The 17,361-nt window shown below is 40.8% G+C and overlaps 1 protein-coding gene across 4 annotated transcripts in view; it reads left to right on the top strand.

Annotated features, from left to right (window-relative positions):
- The window catches only part of LNX2 (ligand of numb-protein X 2), a 92,822-nt gene that overhangs the window by 70,642 nt on the left and 4,819 nt on the right, over positions 1–17,361 (top strand). For all 4 annotated transcript variants that reach the window (XM_077809788.1, XM_077809759.1, XM_077809767.1 and 1 more), the window contains 5 exons: positions 1,346–1,714; positions 6,259–6,399; positions 9,471–9,648; positions 11,755–11,986; positions 16,989–17,147. In XM_077809788.1, coding sequence (XP_077665914.1) covers positions 1,346–1,714; positions 6,259–6,399; positions 9,471–9,648; positions 11,755–11,986; positions 16,989–17,147 — 1,079 coding nt within the window. The remainder of the gene's footprint in view (positions 1–1,345; positions 1,715–6,258; positions 6,400–9,470; positions 9,649–11,754; positions 11,987–16,988; positions 17,148–17,361) is intronic.

Genomic DNA, 17,361 nt, shown 5'->3' with positions numbered 1-17,361 from the left:
TCTCATTTTCCTAGGAGAGGAAGAAAATTAATAACTTTGGTAATACACAACACAAAAGTCAATTTATTCAGACTTTCCATCTCTCTTCCCCTCCCATTCCTACTATTTTAGCAGCCAATATTCTAGAATTCTTAAGAGTTAAAAATTAATGTTTTTAAAGCATTAGCTGAAATTCCAAGCTTTCAGACCACTTCCAGCATTGAATCTAGCTCTAATAGTTCTCAGATAGAAGTCAGTAAAATCAGATCAGATTTGAGGTGGAGTTAATTAAAAAAAGGTATGATAATAAGAATGATAGACATAATTCTAATATTCTGCATCTTGCACACTTTTGAATTATTTGATTGTAGCTCAGATGTTGGTATTTCAGCCCAGCAGTGCTAATTTCTTTGTTTGTTATGGTACAGGAGGTGCATGACTTAATATAGTTTTGAACTTGCATCCAAGACGGCATCTGTCTCTGCTTCCTTATGTACTTATGTGGTATCTCATTTACATTTTTGTTCATGAGCTCTAGGCCTGCAAGATGAACTGTGAAATGAACATCCTATAATTCAGATACTATCCTTTAGGGCAACATATAAGTGTAATATAAAGTATGCTGAAATACATGAAAAAAAAAATATTTTCTTCACACTCTAAACATGAATTAGAATTGTACAGTAGTCAAAAACAGTTTATTCTACAACATATTGTACTATAGGCCAATTTTATAGATTTATCAGTGTTCTGATAATCTGACTGGCTGAATATCTAAGCACTTATCCCAACTGGAGATGATCTACTGTTGAAATATTTGGTACTTTTCTGATACAAAACACCTGCATTTACTGCAATCCCATTCACAGAAACACTACTTTTTGTAAAATATGTAAGATTATAAACCAATCCTTAACATTCCTTTCTTTAAAAAGAACATGTGTAAAATTCTTTAAAGCTACTCATATTTAAAGTGACAATAATGTGTTTGGCCCTATAAAGGCATGAGTAGAACAAACAGCCCCTGCCTTGAGGAGCATACATAGTGAAAGACCCAGGATGATCAGTCACAAATGCACTGGGAGACAGAGAGGATGGCAGTAATTTAGAATGTGGTGGAAGTTAGTGTTAATTGCAGTAATGATGGCATAATGTTGATGTGGGTTAGCTTTGCAGGCTCAGCTTAGGAAGTGTTTATTTAGGAGAGAATTGAATAAAGAGAGGAAGGAGCAGAGAGGGGTAAGTAGATAATTCCAGGTATAGGCTATTAGAGGTTTGTAACAGGGTCTCTGAACTTGGCAAGGATTTTGATACATCTTGAAACAACTAAACAGTTATGAATATTGTTTTACTTCTTGTTTTCCAGGTCAATAACTTTGACATCAGCAACGTGTCCCATAACCATGCTCGAGCTGTTCTTTCCCAGCCCTGCATGGTGCTGCATCTCACGGTGCTCCGAGAGAGACGATTTGGAAGCCGGACACACAACCATGCTGACAGCACTTCCCTGCGAGAAGATGGTTTTCAGGTGATGCTGCATAAACGAGACTCTAGTGAACAGCTTGGCATTAAATTAGTGCGCAGAACAGATGAGCCAGGAGTTTTTATCCTCGACCTTTTGGAAGGGGGATTGGCTGCTCAAGATGGCAGACTCTGCAGCAATGACCGGGTACTCGCAATCAATGGACATGACCTGAAACATGGGACACCGGAACTTGCTGCTCAGATTATCCAGGTAAACTCGAATGGGGTACTTCATTCAGTCTGAAATTTAAAATGTATTATATGTCAAGACACTTATTGTATGTATCGCCAAATTTCACCCAAAAATGGCATTATACAGTACTGAACAACTTGTGTATTGCCCCTAAACTGTGTAGTGTTTTTGGCCGATGTTACTCATTACTAGTAGCTGAAAGTCTGTGCTGTCGCTCAGGTCATTTTATAAAGTTGTGTGCTTTTAAAAACAAACAAACAAAACAGTTGAGAACTTAAAAATTGGATGGAAACAGACTGTGAATCCCAGTGATGATTGAACCTAGTGATATTCCAAACAAAAAGAGTTCCCAGCCACGATTTTAGCTAATTTCATTTCCTTCCCGCTGACTCAACACACTTTCTAGGCTTCAGAGTGATGTTTGGGATTATTGTACGAGGGTGGTGTGACGGATTCCCCCCAGGGTGCCACTTGGAACTGGGGTACCACTGGACCGGCCTGACCCACCAGCCTCTGCTCCCTTTCACACTGTGGTGCTGTGATAAATTGCTAAACTCTCCACGCTTGCTCTTTCCGCAGCCTACACACAGGTAGGGACACACCCAGCTGCAGCTTCACCCACATGCTGAGATCAGCTCTGCATGGGAAGGCTCAGCTAAGGCACCTTCCAGTTGCTAAGGCACACAACCCCCTCTGGAGTGTAAATCCAAAATTATACCGTCTTGCGCTGCACAGGGAACTGTACAGCGTAAGCTCCTAAAAGTCACCCCTCCCTCAATGTGGAGAGAGAGATGGAACAACTTTCTGCCCCAAGTTATAATTTTTACACACTGGTTTTAGACAAAACACAATGAAGTTTATTAATTACAAGTATTTTAAGTGATAGCAAACAGATCAAAGCAGATTATCTAGTAAATAAACAAAACCTCAGGCTGATCTTAACATACTAGCTAGGTAGGATATGAATTAGCAAATTCTCACCCTGAGTGATAAAGAGGCTGGCAGATTCTTAAGGCACAAGGTGCCTTGGCTTTCCCAGGTTTTCATACACAGGCTAAAAATCCCTCTAGCCTGGGACCATCACTTCCCACAGTTCAGTCCTTGCCCCTCAGGTGTTTTCAGGTGTGTTGTTGCAGGGAGAGTAAAGTCCCACCATGATATCATTGTTCCCCTTTTATAGCTTCTTCCCACTTGCTGGAAAGCTCTTTTGCTGTGACCTGGGTCAAACAGTTCCCATTGTGTGGTGCTATCTCTGAGAGGTTTCTATTGTACACAGTTCCTGGAGTAATCCTTGTGCTTGTGTGCATTTCTTGAATAAGCCATTAACATTGTTTGGCCTTTTTACTGTTGTACCTGAAAGGCTGCTTGTGGGTGTTTTTCAACCTCACATGTTTAAGTAACGCATACGTAGCCAAACTTCGCAATTTCACATATGACGGTAGCACATACAATCCAATGAGATATTAATGTCTAGCAGATCAAGACTTTTAGAATTATACCTCACAAGGCATGCTTTGTACAAAACATATCCTAATTACATGACAATGGTGAATATTGGGGTGCCAGGGTGTCACAGGTGGTTGCGTTGATTTGTGTGTGGGTTGTGTTGTGCTGGGAGAGTTGTGTGGGTGGCAAATTGAGGGGTGGGTACTGCATTGAGTGGCTTTGGATATTGTGTGGTGGTGGTGATTTGTATGCTGGTTGTGCAGGGGGGTGGATGTGTTGATTTGTGGGAGGGTTATGCTTGGAGATTTGTGTTAGTTTGTGCAGGTGGCAGTTGGCTGTGTGACAGCTGGGCCAAGTAGCTGTGCAGTCTCCCTCATACAGCCAATTAAATTGTTGCATGCAAATTTCCCGGGGAATAATGATGGTGACTGGTTGTGTTACCTCTGTTGTTGCAATCGTCTGGGACTCTTGGCATGGCATAGCTACGTGCCTTACTGGTGTAATTTGTGAAGTCAAAATGGCTGAGAACTTAAAAATTGGATGGTAACAGACTGCAAAATCCAGTGAAGATGCAACCTGCTGATATTCTGTACAAAAGAAGCTCCAGCCATGCCTGTAGCTGATTCTATCACTTCACCCTGACTTTACAACCATTTTAGGCTTCAGAGTAACACAGAGCAACATTCCAGGAATCTTATAATATAGTTTTATAGAGTTGTCACATTCTGGGGTGAAATCCAGACTAGTAAGAGGTTGTGTCACTGCCTGCCCTGTAACCCTGGGTGTCTCACAATGCTTTACTATTGTAGTTCCCAAACTGAGCCACTCACAAACAGGCAAACAGCATGCAGGCCACACCCTGAGTGTCTGTGTTTAACTACAGCTCTGACCCCAGCTGCTGGTCAGCAACACTCCCGTCACACTCTGGCTTCCACCAGCCTCGGTTACTCCTTGCAGGGTGGCCCCAACACATTCCCAATCCCAGATTTTCCCCCAAAAGATGTGTTCCGCACTGTCCATCCCTCTCCTGGGCAGCTCAGATATTAGAGGTCCATTGCCCTGTAAGGGATCAATATTCAACAATTTGCTACGTGAACTGGAGTTACCCAAACAGTTAAGTTTAAACACAACACTGGATTAGTTTTGATTAAAAAATAAAATAAATTTATTTAACTACAAAGAGAGAGATTGTAAGTGAGTACAAGTAAAAGGCATTCAAGTCAGAAATGGTTACAAGAGAAATAAAGATAAAATGCGCTCTAGTAGCTAAACTTAACAAGCTAGACTTGGCTCAAAGTAAAATTCTTACCACAGGTTTCCAGCGACATTGCTGACTAAATTCACAGGTTAGGATCCTCCCTTTTGTCACAGGGCTGGCTCCTTTGTCGACTTAAGTGAGTGAGAGAGATGCCTTGGGGTGTTTTTACCCCTCAAAGCAAAGTTTACTCAAACAGTAAAGAAGAAGATGTGGAAGCTGGTGGTGAAGGTGGCTCCATGCTCTTTCTTCCCCATGTGTGCTGAAATGCCGATTTGCCTGGTCTCATGCCATTTCCCCCTCATGCTGTCTCAAGGACCCTGTTTACTACTTATATGTAAATTGAGGTAAACACACATTCCTTTGCCTAGGATAGACCCATTTAACACCTTTTGCCCAGTCAGGCCTGTGTGAGTTTGAACATGTGCTAACATCATCATACAGGGGAAATTCATAACTTCACATATAATGTTGCTACATGTATTTCACCATGATATTATTGACCGGCAAGTTATTAGTTTTCAAATGATACCTCACAAGGAATATTTTGTGTAATGGTTATTACAATGGTGTATTGGGTGTGAATACAGTGGGTGCTTTCAGTCACAATAGTGCAACATGCACTGCAGACACCCACCCCCTTTTGGGCCTCAGATGAAACCTAGGAATTGAACTCATGTGGCCAGAAGTGAAAAGTGTGTTGGCCTCGTCCAGCGTGTGCCATAGCTTACTGAAGGTTATAAGACTATTCATGTGTATGAGGTGATCTCAGTGTAGTCTGGAGTCTAATAGAAGAAATCTAGGAAGATCATGATCCTGTGTACTTATCACTCTCTTTATCTCTAGATCTCAAAAAGCTTTATGAAACTAAGTATCATTGTGCCTCAGTTTCCCTATCTTTAAAATGGGGATTAAAAAGGAGGTAACTTGCCCAAGGGTCACATAACCAATCAATGGCAAAGCTTGGGGGTGGGGGCGGGGATCTGATTCAAAGCCATGTACTCATCCAGTAAACCACCTTACCTAAACACTAGGACTATGTAGAATACTGTTGTTTATTATTTGATTAACTCCCTGCTCCAACAGCAGTTGGAGACTTGTGATACTGGTGGGGGTTATTTGCTTGTATAATTTAAATTTCGTCTCTTGTAATTAGGGGGAAATTCTTATAATCTTGTGTTATTTTTATGTCAGTTTTTCAATTTATTGAGATTTTGAAGAGGTCAGTTTTCTATTTGGAGATTTTGGTGTTGGGATTTTGGAACATTAGGGTAGCCATTGAGGTTTTGGATAGTCCCCAAAACTACAGTTTGGTGATCTGACTATATATTCTCTCCAACTACTTCAACAAATTCTCTGACTCTGCTTACAAAATTACTTATTCCAGGTAAATAATTTGTTTTTAAATATCAATTAAGATTTGAAGCATTGAGTAGTTTTGAAAATTATGAAATCATAATTTGTCAGTGTACTTAGTCCCTTTTCTTGTTATTTATTTCTTGTATTACAGAAGTGCCTGGAGACCTACCTGAAACTGGGGGCTACACTGCGCTAGGTGTTGTATGTACACATAGAGACAGACCCTGTCACAGATTTTACAGTCTGAACAGACAAGAGAAAGGGAGAGAAAAGAAAGTATTAAAATCTCCATTTTATAGATGGGAAACTGAGGCAGGAAAAAATAAATGACTTGCCCAGCATCAGACAGGAAGTCTGAGGCAGTTCCAGGAATCAAACCCAGATCTCTTGAGTCCCAGTCCAGTACCTTAGCCACAAGATCGTCCCTCGTCTCCTAATTAATAATAATACAGTGTGAACTTTATTATTATTTTCATTTTCATTTTGCATGTATATCCCTCAGGCTAGTGGGGAAAGGGTGAATTTAACAATCTCCAGACCAGTGAAATCGCAGACAGTCGCTATTCTCCGAGAAGCAGGGACTCATAACAGCAGCCAGCACCAGGCGCAGCAGCTGTTCTACAGCAGACACAGTTCGCATAAGGTTAGTGTTTCTCTCTTTCTCCACTTGAAAAGAAAATGTAATAGCAATCGATGGTATTCAGATTTGCTGGCTACAGCGACATATACAAGTCTTGTGAATGAGATAAAATTGTAGTTCTGGAGTCATGTGTGGGAAAGTGGGTAATGTGTTACCACCATGTGGAAGGATTGCCATTCAGGAGCAGCCTTTGGACTTCTGCTGTGCAAGCCATTGAACTGCAAGACCCCAGGAGCTGGAGCATATCCACTAGCCATATAATATTCCTGGGAGCATTCTGCGACAAAAAATGAAAAATTCTGCAAATTTTATTTGTCATAATAACACTACATAATCACGCCAGTTTCAATTATTTTGGTAATTTATTTCAAAATACCTGTCAGCAGGCATGTCTGTAACAATACAGACACACACAAAAATTCCCCAAGGAGTAGAGAGTTAAAGAAACCTCTACAACAACCCAATTCCTGTTTCTCTGCCCCCTTCTCCTCTCCCCACCCCCCCCCCGAGCCCAGCCAGGGGGCCAGACACCCACAACCCCTCCGCCCCAGAGCCCAGCCATGGGGGCCCCCCTGGCCCAGATACCCACACCCTAGAGCCCTGCTGCACAGCCCAGGAATCCAGAGGGAGAAACAGACTGATGCTCGGTCCCAGGTTTGAACAGAGTTTCCTGCGCACCGCCCTCTCCTTCCCTCAGGGCATGCTGGGAACTGCAGCTGCCAGGAACACTCTAGCTCCCTCTCCCTCCCTCCAGCAGTGTCTTCCATGTGCAAGCTGGGCTCTGCTGAGTCCAGTGGCAGATAGCAGCACTGCAGCCCATTTCTTTAGGGGAAAGGAAATTCTGCGCACAAGTTAATTTCTGCAAAATTCTGCATTGTGCAGTGGCGCAGAATTCCCCCAGGAGTTATATGAACAGATTGTCATTGCCTGTGGCGGAAAATGTCATGTTTTCCCTTCCCTGAATCAAAGGAAAGAGAGCTGTGGCTACTGCATGGGTACTGGGTGGCTTATATTTTATAAGATAGGGTGAAGCAGAATGAAGAGACTCCATGAATCTAGTGTGGCATTATGCAGAAGACCTACTACAAAAATAAAATACTATTCAGAGCTTATGCTTCAGACATTTAGTAGTTCCAAAAATATGAGTTCTGGCCCTTCAAATTCAATGAATCATATAATCATCTAAAGTGTCAGGCTTTTAATAGACATCCTTTATATCCTTTTTCAACAAATGGTGTTGATAACCAAATTCAGTGTCAGTCACTTAAGTTGTAAGCACTTTAGATTTTTTGCCAGGATTTTCTTCCAAACATTTGGGAGATTTCAGAAAAAGTCCCAGGGGGGTTCATCATATAGTTCACCTGCACTCCTTTCTCATCTAAGGATAAGCCAGAGTCGTTTTTGAAGTTTGTTGTCTTAAAGAATGTTGTATACATAATTGTACAGCACCAGCAAGTAAATGGCCACAAAACCTGATGGAATTAAAAATAAACTGCCTTTAATATGTATACAGTGGTATGTGTCTGCCACTCTAATACTAAACTACTTCTGACATGTACTGGGAATATAAAAGGGTACTGTTTTTTTCATGTGCGGTGAAGAGATGATATAACTGCCACTGGAAGATTAACTGGTGTAATTTCTTATTTCTGTATTTCTACCTCTAAACCTTCTGTAGATTTGAGATGATCAGTGGAGGTAAATGTGGAATGCTTTAAATATATCAGCAAGTACATGAGGATGAAGGCATTTAAGCAAATAAAATACATTTGGGCTTGTCTACATAGGCAAATTAATTTGGATTAAGGTGAATTTAAATTGGAATAGCTATTATAGAATAACTCCCTGTGGGGACACTCTTATTCCGGAACAAGAGTGTTTTATGCTAAATTAGTCTAACCTACTTCCAAAATGGATTAAACTAATTGGGAATAAGGCAATCTTATTCCAGAAAAAGTGTCCCCACATGGAGTTAATTTGGATAACTATTGCAGAATAACTCCCTGTGTAGACAAGCCCTTAGTTCAGGTTTAAACCCTCCTGATGGTGTGAAGCCAAACATAGGTAAGCCTGATTCTGGAGACAAGCTGCAAAAGAAAAAAAAATTGCATATATAAAAACAAACTGTTTAAAAGGTGTTTCGACGTGTGACCCTTAAAAGTACACATGCTTTTTCAGTTCACATTGAGTCTGTAGAGTTTGGTCCATATGATACTTACAAAAATGATGCACTTAGTAAGTGTGACATCCACCTAAACATCAAAGTCCTGTGTCTCTCAGTGCCATGACGCTAGCCATATGAACATATGGATTTTGTACAGCAGCACCAAAACTTGGCATTGCAGATCTTCAATGTCCAGTGCAGTGATATCCTCTCTAAGCATATTGTAAGTAAATTAGAAGTGAGATTTAAAAAATGGATGCTTAAAGTTAGACTCCTAATCCATATTTAGGAACCTAAATAAATGGATTGATTTTTCGAAAGTGCTGATCACCTGCAGTCAATCAGGGCTGCAGGCAGGGCCATCCCTAGGGGGTTTGGGGCCCAGGAGAACCCGGCCCAGGCCCCACCCCCACTCCACCTCTTCCCCCAAGCTTCCGCCCCATCTCTTCTGGCTCCTGCCCTGCCTCTTTCCGGCTTCCGCCTCCTCCCCCGAGTGACGCCGGGAGCCAGCGGAGCGGGCTGGGGTTGCTGCTGCTGCTTCCCACCGGTGAGTGCGGGCCTGACCCGCACTGTCAATGCCAGGCCATCCACTAACCCCCTGGGCTAGCCTGGCCCTCTGCAGCCTAACCCCACCCCCCTTGCACCGGCCTAACGCCCCCCCGCACAACACGCACACAGAGTTGTCCCTAGGGTATGACAATTCGGGGCGGCCACCACTGGGCCCCCAAAGCGCGGGGCCTGGGACAGCTGCCCCAATTCACCATACCCTAGGGACGGCTCTGGCTGCAGGTTCTCTGTAACTTTGAAAATCAGGCTGCTCTCATGAGCTACCTAAATATAGGTTAGGAGCCTACCAAGCATCAATTTTGAATTTTTTTTAAATAAAGGGTCTTTTGTTGTCTTCTTGCAGATTCTTTCCCAGTGTGTTACATGCCAAGAAAAGCACATTACTGTGAAAAAAGAGCCACATGAATCCCTTGGAATGACAGTAGCGGGAGGCAGAGGCAGCAAAAGTGGTGAACTACCAATCTTTGTTACTAGCGTGCAGCCTCATGGCTGTCTTGCAAGAGATGGCAGGATCAAACGAGGTAGGCTTTGACTCAAATGGCAGCGTGTGCATCTTTCAGTTATTCTCTTGATGAGTTTGTTTTGCAAGGTATCATAAGGTTTCTCAGGAGATGTAGGGTAGCAGTGATAAATGCTTCTCTCAAATATTCCACTCTTGGAAATTCAATGTACAATGCCACACTTTCCCCTGGCTTGGGAAAGGGCTGTGTAAAGTTGACTGTAATACCCCTGTGAGTTAAGGGTCTTGTCTGGTGTTTTTCACTTCAGCACACACATCCTGTTTTTGGTTTTGATCTCATGGGTTGGGTCCTGTAGCTGTCTCAGAAACCACCTCTTTCCTTGTGTAATATCTTCAGTACCTCAGCTAAACTGATCTGTTCTGATGACAGGCACCTGGTTTAACTGTGCTAATAGCAGGGCATTTTCAGCAAGTGACCCTCCTTTCTGTAGTTCACTTTCCCCATCCTTGGTCCGACCTAAACTGAGCTTGCTGATCTTCAGGACAGGGCATCTGTTATCCCCAGCTTTTGAGAAAGAAATTGGGTGGGGTGGGGTGGGGTGGATGATATTGGTAATACTGATGTAATAATGCTTAAGGTACAGCCTGACATTTTCCTGATCTACTTTTTGTAAAATGTGTTGTACATGCGCCTAAATCACCTAAATACATAATGCAACCCCATGCAGTACTGCACAGACTTAAAAAGAAAAGGAGTACTTGTGGCACCTTAGAGACTAACCAATTTATTTGAGCATGAGCTTTCATGAGCTACAGCTCACTTCATCAGATGAAGTGCATCACTGCATCTGATGAAGTGAGCTGTAGCTCACGAAAGCTCATGCTCAAATAAATTGGTTAGTCTCTAAGGTGCCACAAGTACTCCTTTTCTTTTTGCGAATACAGACTAACACGGCTGTTACTCTGAAACCTGCACAGACTTAGAAATCCTATGGGCCCATACTGACATAAGGGCAAAGTTTAGACAGTAACTGAAGTGTGCAAATTTAAAATGAGGTAATGGAGGATATTTTTCATGACCATGTAAGGTAGGAACATTAAATGCAGTATACAAATGTGCACAGTATCTTTTTCTAAACATTATTTAAAAATCCATTTGTCGAAGCAACAATTGTGACTTTCTTCCTTATGTGATGTTAAAGCTGAAACTACAAAAGGAATTAGCCTTCCCTGCTATGCAAGTTTCTGGAAAGTGATTGATTCTCATATCTTGTGTAACTGAGTCCTGGATGTTGCTGATTTGTTCTGCACTGCAGCAGGAACACTGTAACCACTCAGACAATAAGAGACACTCTCCTTCTTTTAAAATATTCTCAAGGAAAATTGTTTTCAGCAATCTTTGTATTTTAGACTCCTTCCAGATCATTATAATCTTTTTACAGATGCTCTTGCTTCCTCAGAGCTGATTTTTCCTTATTAATCTTTCCTGTGATCCCTGTTTTGTGTTTCCTGATTGGCGAAGCACAGACACGCAGTAGGATTGAAGTGTGCATGTGAGGATTGCTGTGCTACCTTCTGCAAGACTTCCCCTCTCTCTCATGGCTACATTACACCTTTTGCCATTCTTTTCCCCCCTTCCCTTTAAACCCTGAGCGACGATTATGAGGAATGGGATACATTAAGAAAAGGAACACAAAGGTGGAAAAGTCAGGGAAAAAATCCATAATGGTGAGAATAGTTTCCAGTGGCAGAGGTAAAAGCTACAGTGTTCAAGTCATTTAAATGTGGACTGAACAGAGCACTGGAGGATATACCATAGGGGTCATTCTATTCTGATGCAGGAGTGCCTGACCTAATAGATCATTTCCACCTCGGACTCGTATGATAGCAGAGCATGCTAGCCAAGCACAGCGTTTCTGTTTCTGCTGAAATATGCAGCTGTGAAATAGTTTACGCATTATGTTTAAATTGTCCGTATGAGGCTGCAGAGTTAATACACTGCAGTTCACACCTCTGAAAGTTACTGTTTCTGTCTGTCTAGGCCCAGGGAGATAACACATTGACATGAACAGGTATTGGGTAATGTGTTATAAGTACAGGCCAGGTATTAGCACAGGAAGACCAATTGGCCACATGACTTACACTCTTATTTGTGCCTTTTAAACAGGTGATGTGTTGCTGAATATTAATGGTATTGACCTGACCAATCTAAGTCATAGTGAGGCAGTGGCTATGCTCAAAGCCAGTGCTACCTCTTCAGTGGTGGCACTCAAAACATTGGAGATCCAGATTGCTGAAGAACAAACCCAAAGTAATGAGGAACAACCAAGCACAATCAGCGAAAATGAATATGATGCTAGCTGGTCACCCTCCTGGGTCATGTGGCTGGGGCTTCCAAGGTACTAGTTAATGAATGATCTGTTTAAACTCATGTTTACACTGCTGTTATAATATTAACTCCTGCATTTGGCTGTGTCACTCTCCTGACATTTTTCAGTTTGCTATAAAATATTTGTGTGACGTACATAGGGCTGAAGCAACATGTTGAAGGGTTTCTTTCTTATACATGCGTTCAGATACAATAACAGTTAATTTTTAGTGGGGTTTTACTTTGTGCTGCTGCAGCAGTTTTAATTAATATAATATTATTTAAACTCTAAAGCAGAGAACAGCTTAGTTACAGCACCTGCTTCACCCTATTGCTGCCTATCTATTGCAGCCACATTCAATTTACAATCCACTTACAAAGGATTGTACAGCAAAAGTATCCTGTTAGCCAGCCGGAAGATAGAAAACACTGATTATCCCTTCAGAAACCTTGGGAAAAGTCTAACACTAACCAATTCAATTCCCCCGATGAATGTAAACTGTCCTTTTGCTCCCTAAGTTAAGCCTGAGTTTTAAACAGGAAACATAGAGCACTTACCCAAATTACCCTATATTAATATACAAAACGAAGTTTAGAAAGGCAAATGAATAACTTCGTAGAATGAAGGATATAACCTTCACTGATCATTGACTTTTATCACACAGGTTTTAGGCACACATGCAGAAAGAAGTTAGAACAGACCAATCTGCATTCACAAATCTCATATAGGTAACTCAGAAAACCAGCCACCAACTCCACTGAGCACAAATACACCCGCTGCAAACCCATTTCCTTTTCCTAACTTTTGGCCTGACTGATATCACCAGATTTCACTTATCATCCCATTCTTCACTCTCTGGTAGCTATATCGACAAACTGTGGGCCTAATTCTGGGAAACACTTATTATCAAGGATAGTGTTTATTATTATACATAGTCCTGTTAACTTCAATCACACTGTGCACCACTAAGCCCTATCCTTAATAGTAAGGGTTTCCAGGATTACACCCATGGTTTGCAGATGTAACCACAGAGAGCATGTAGAACGTGATGGTAACAGAATGAAATCCTGAAGTCATTATCATAGCTTATTACTCCAAAACCACAGCCAAGATTTGTTGTTGTCATTTATCTCGAGTAGTTCCTCTGGAGTAAGGGATGTTGACAGGGCACTGTGACAGCGTTCAAGTGTTTTGCCTAGGCTCTCCACAGTCACGTCTGGGGTCGTTCGTCGGCTTCCACTTGGTCATATTGTCACCAGTCTTTGCCACCCAGCTGTCACTCAATTTAGAGTACACCATTGTTTTCATCTGAGGTCAGCAGCTGGAGAGAGTTGTTCTGAAAGAACTAGGTTCTCCAAGATCATTGGTGTTTCCCCCCCATTTTGTTACTCTGTAGCCTTCCACAGTGGTATTTTGGGGTAAGGGACTTACAAAGGCAAAGCTGTTTCTGGACTTCAGACTCTTGGGTGGTGGAATGTGTCCATTCAGTGGCTGTCTTGAAACATGCACCTGTTTTTGTGTCTCCTTTTTACTGAAGGCATCCCGCCTCACTGATGGTGATGCAATCCCCGCGAGGCAGTATAGCGACAATGTGGGAGTCGCTCTCAGAGTCCCTCTGATGATCCTACAGGATTGATTTGAGTTCAGTATCAGTTTTGTGTGCATGGCTCGAGCATGACCATACATGGGGTCATGTCAGATACATTCACATCATGTCCCATGTTAATCTCCCATTGCAACTAACCATGGGAGAAACCAAATCTGACAATCAGCATTGAGACCATAATATAAATCTGAAGTTATTATAACTACACACAGTAACAAGCCACTTCCCTTGGTAAAAAGGTCTTTCAGGATCAGGCCCTCATTGATTTCCTTTAGGTTTTTCTGTACAAGATGTCTGTATGTAACTTCCTGTAAAACAGTCATAATGTCTTGTGAGTTATACAGTTACAGTAAACTACTTTCAAGTCTGATAAATAACTCTGCTTAACAATAGCTGGCAATCATTTATTGCTCACATACTACAAACAACTAAATTTTGCCGCTTAATTATGCCTTATATGCTACAATGCATGGCACAACATGATTAATGTAGAGAAGCAACAGTTAGGCCTACCTCAACATTTTCTGCTTCTCTGGATTTGCATAAAGATTTTCTATGAAAAGAAAAATGTTCTTTAATTCAACACTTTTGGATATGCATTACCACTTTTGAAAGTGTGGTTATGGTCAGGAAAGTGACTCATACATATATATATAATATGTTAGGGCTATCGATTAATTGCAGTTATCTCATGCGACTAACTCAAAAAAATTATTCGCTGTTTTAATCACACTATTAAACAATAGAATACCAATTGAAATTTATTCAATATTTTGGATATTTTTCTACATTTTCAAATATATTGATTTCAGCAACACAGAATACAAAGTGGACAGTGCTTACTTTGTTATTATTTTTTTATTACACATATTTGCACTGTGAAAATGATAAACAAAAGAAAAAGTATTTTTCAGGTTTCAGAGTGGTAGCCGTGTTAGTCTGCATCAGAAAAAACAATGAGGAGTCCTTGTGGCACCTTAGAGACTAACAAATTTATTTGGGCATAAGCTTTCGTGGGCTAGAACCCACTTCATCAGATGGATGGAGTGGAAAATACAGTAGCAGGTATATATATACATAGTACATGAAAAGATGGGAGTTGCCTTACCAACTGGGGGGGTCAGTCTAACGAGACAATTCAATTAACAATAGAATATCAAAGGAGGAAAAATCACTTCTGTAGTGGTAATGAGAGTGGCTCATTTCAAACAGTTGACAAGAAGGTGTGAGAAACAGTAGGGGGAAATTAGTATGGTGAAATTAGGTTTTATAATGACCCATCCACTCCCAGTCTTTATTCAGGCCTAATTTGATGGTGCCCAGTTTGCAAATTAATTCCAGTTTGCCTCATACAAATACTGTAGTGCAATCTCTTTATTGTGCAACTTACAAATATAAATTTTTTTTGTTATATAACTGCACTCAAAAACAAAACAATGTAAAACTTTAGAGCCTACAAGTCCATTCAGTCCTACTTCTTGTTCAGCCAATTGCTAAGACAAACAAGTTTGTTTACATTTATGGGAGATAATGCTGCCCACTTCTTATTTACAGTGTCACCTGAAAGTGGAACAGGCATACGCATGGCACTTTTGTAGCTGGCATTGCAAGGTATTTACGTGCCAGATATGCTAAGCAAACAGATATGCTCCTTCATGCTTCGGCCACCATTCCAGAGGACATGCTTCCATGCTGGTTATGCTCATTAAAAAATGTGTTGATTAAATTTGTGACTGAAATCCTTGGGGGACAGTTGTAAGTCTCCTGCTCTGTTTTACCCGCATTCTGCCATATATTTCCTGTTCTAGCAGTCTCAGATGATGACCCAGCACGTTTTTCATTTTAAGAACACTCACTGCAGATTTCACAAAATGCAAAGAACGTACCAGTGTGAGATTTCTAAAAGTAGCTACAGCACTCGACCCAAGATTTAAGAATCTGAAGTGCCTTCCAAAATCTGAGAGGGACGAGGTGTGGAGCATGATTTCAGAAGTCTTAAAAGAGCAACACTCAGATGTGGAAACTATAGAACCTGAACCACCAAAAAAGAAAATCAACCTTCTGCTGGTGGCATCTGACTCAGATGATGAAAATGAACATGCGTCAGTCTACACTGCTTTGGATCGTTATCAAGCAGAATCCGTCATCAGCATGGACACACGTCCTCTGGAATGGTGGGTGAAGCAGGAAGGGACATATGAATCTTTAGAGCATCTGGCACATAAATATCTTGCAACACCAGCTACAACAGTGCCATGCGAATACCTGTTCTCACTTTCTGGTGACACTGTAAATAAGAAGCGGGCATCATTACCTCCTGCAAATGTAAACAAATTTGTTTATCTGAGCGATTGGCTGAACAAGAAATAGGATGAGTGGACTTGTAGGCTCTAAAGTTTTACATTGTTTTATTTTTGAATACAGGTTGTTGATTGTTTTTTTGTTTGTTTTGGGGTTTCTTTATGTAATTCTACATTTGTAAGTTGAACTTTCATATAAAGAGATTGCACTACAGTACTTTTTATGGGGGAATTGAAAAATGCTTTTTCTTTTGTTTTTTACACTGCAAATATTTGTAATAAAAATAAACATAAAGTGAGCCCTGTACACTTTGTATTCTGTGTTGTAACTGAAATCAATACGTTTGAAAATGTAGAAGACATCCAAAAATATTTTAATAAATGATATTCTATTATGATTAATCGCAATTAATTTGTTTCATCACTTGACAGCCCTAAGATATATAAATAAAATAATATGGCACATTTTTACCCAACAGATTTTCTCTTTGTGCATTTTTCAGTCATTTCTCCTTGTTTTATTACTACTTGTTTCCCTACTGTAGGTATTTCAAAGCCAATACAGCTACTCGAATGCAATCTGGTTTATTTATACTCTGCCTTTTGCGTCATCCAAAAACCTGTCATCTGATTGCAAAATTTTCATTACTGGTAGTGATGAACCAGGAAGAGGCAGAAAGAAAACAGATGGGTTTTCAGGTCCTAAATTCAAGATGGAAAATACTAAACTGACAGAAAAATCATCTTTCATTTTGCAAATGAAACACACTGGATATGGAAGCTGGTGGGGGGGAGGATAAATATAAACCCCCACAACATCATTTAGAAGTGTCACTTTCTAGATGTAACTGTATTTAACCAATAATTCAAACAGTACATTCTTTATGTTTAATACATTTTTACCTCCAGAGTTTTTTTTGTAATTTTAAGCACGCGGTAGTCAAGATGGTTAAATATTACAAGACGATTCATCCTGGGAACACTTAATTACCATCCTTTACCCACCATTACCCCTTCTCTTTCATGCTTATTGCGGTGATGCAATAGAGCAAGTGTTGCACATAACATGAAAATATTTACATGGCATGTGTTTTTTCTCCTTCCACACTATAATCTCACCCCACAGCGGCCTACATAGCTGCCATGATGTAGTGCTACGGAGGAGCAATTTAGGAAGTTGGGGCTTTAGCATCGTTGGTGGATATGAGGAGAATCACACAAACCAACCTTTCTTCATTAAAACAATTGTTCTAGGAACTCCAGCATACTTTGACGGAAGGTTAAAGTAAGTGCTACTGCATTCTTTTTAAATGGTATTAGAAATTGGATGGACAAAGTGATGATAAGGCATATTGCATGAAGTGATTCATTACATTACATATAATCCTTGGAAAACTGACTAATATCCAGGTGTTTTTTGGGAGCTGGCCAACTCCCTAAAGCAGCTTGGCAAGTCTACTAGGTGCAGTGCTGAGAAGTCAGAAGGATTTTTGGCTGGG

The sequence above is a fragment of the Eretmochelys imbricata genome, chromosome 1 (genome assembly GCF_965152235.1).
Source record: "Eretmochelys imbricata isolate rEreImb1 chromosome 1, rEreImb1.hap1, whole genome shotgun sequence".
Lineage (NCBI taxonomy): Eukaryota > Metazoa > Chordata > Testudines > Cheloniidae > Eretmochelys > Eretmochelys imbricata.
The sequence above is the reverse complement of the archived record's forward strand: the minus strand, read 5'-3'. Positions and strand labels throughout refer to the sequence as shown.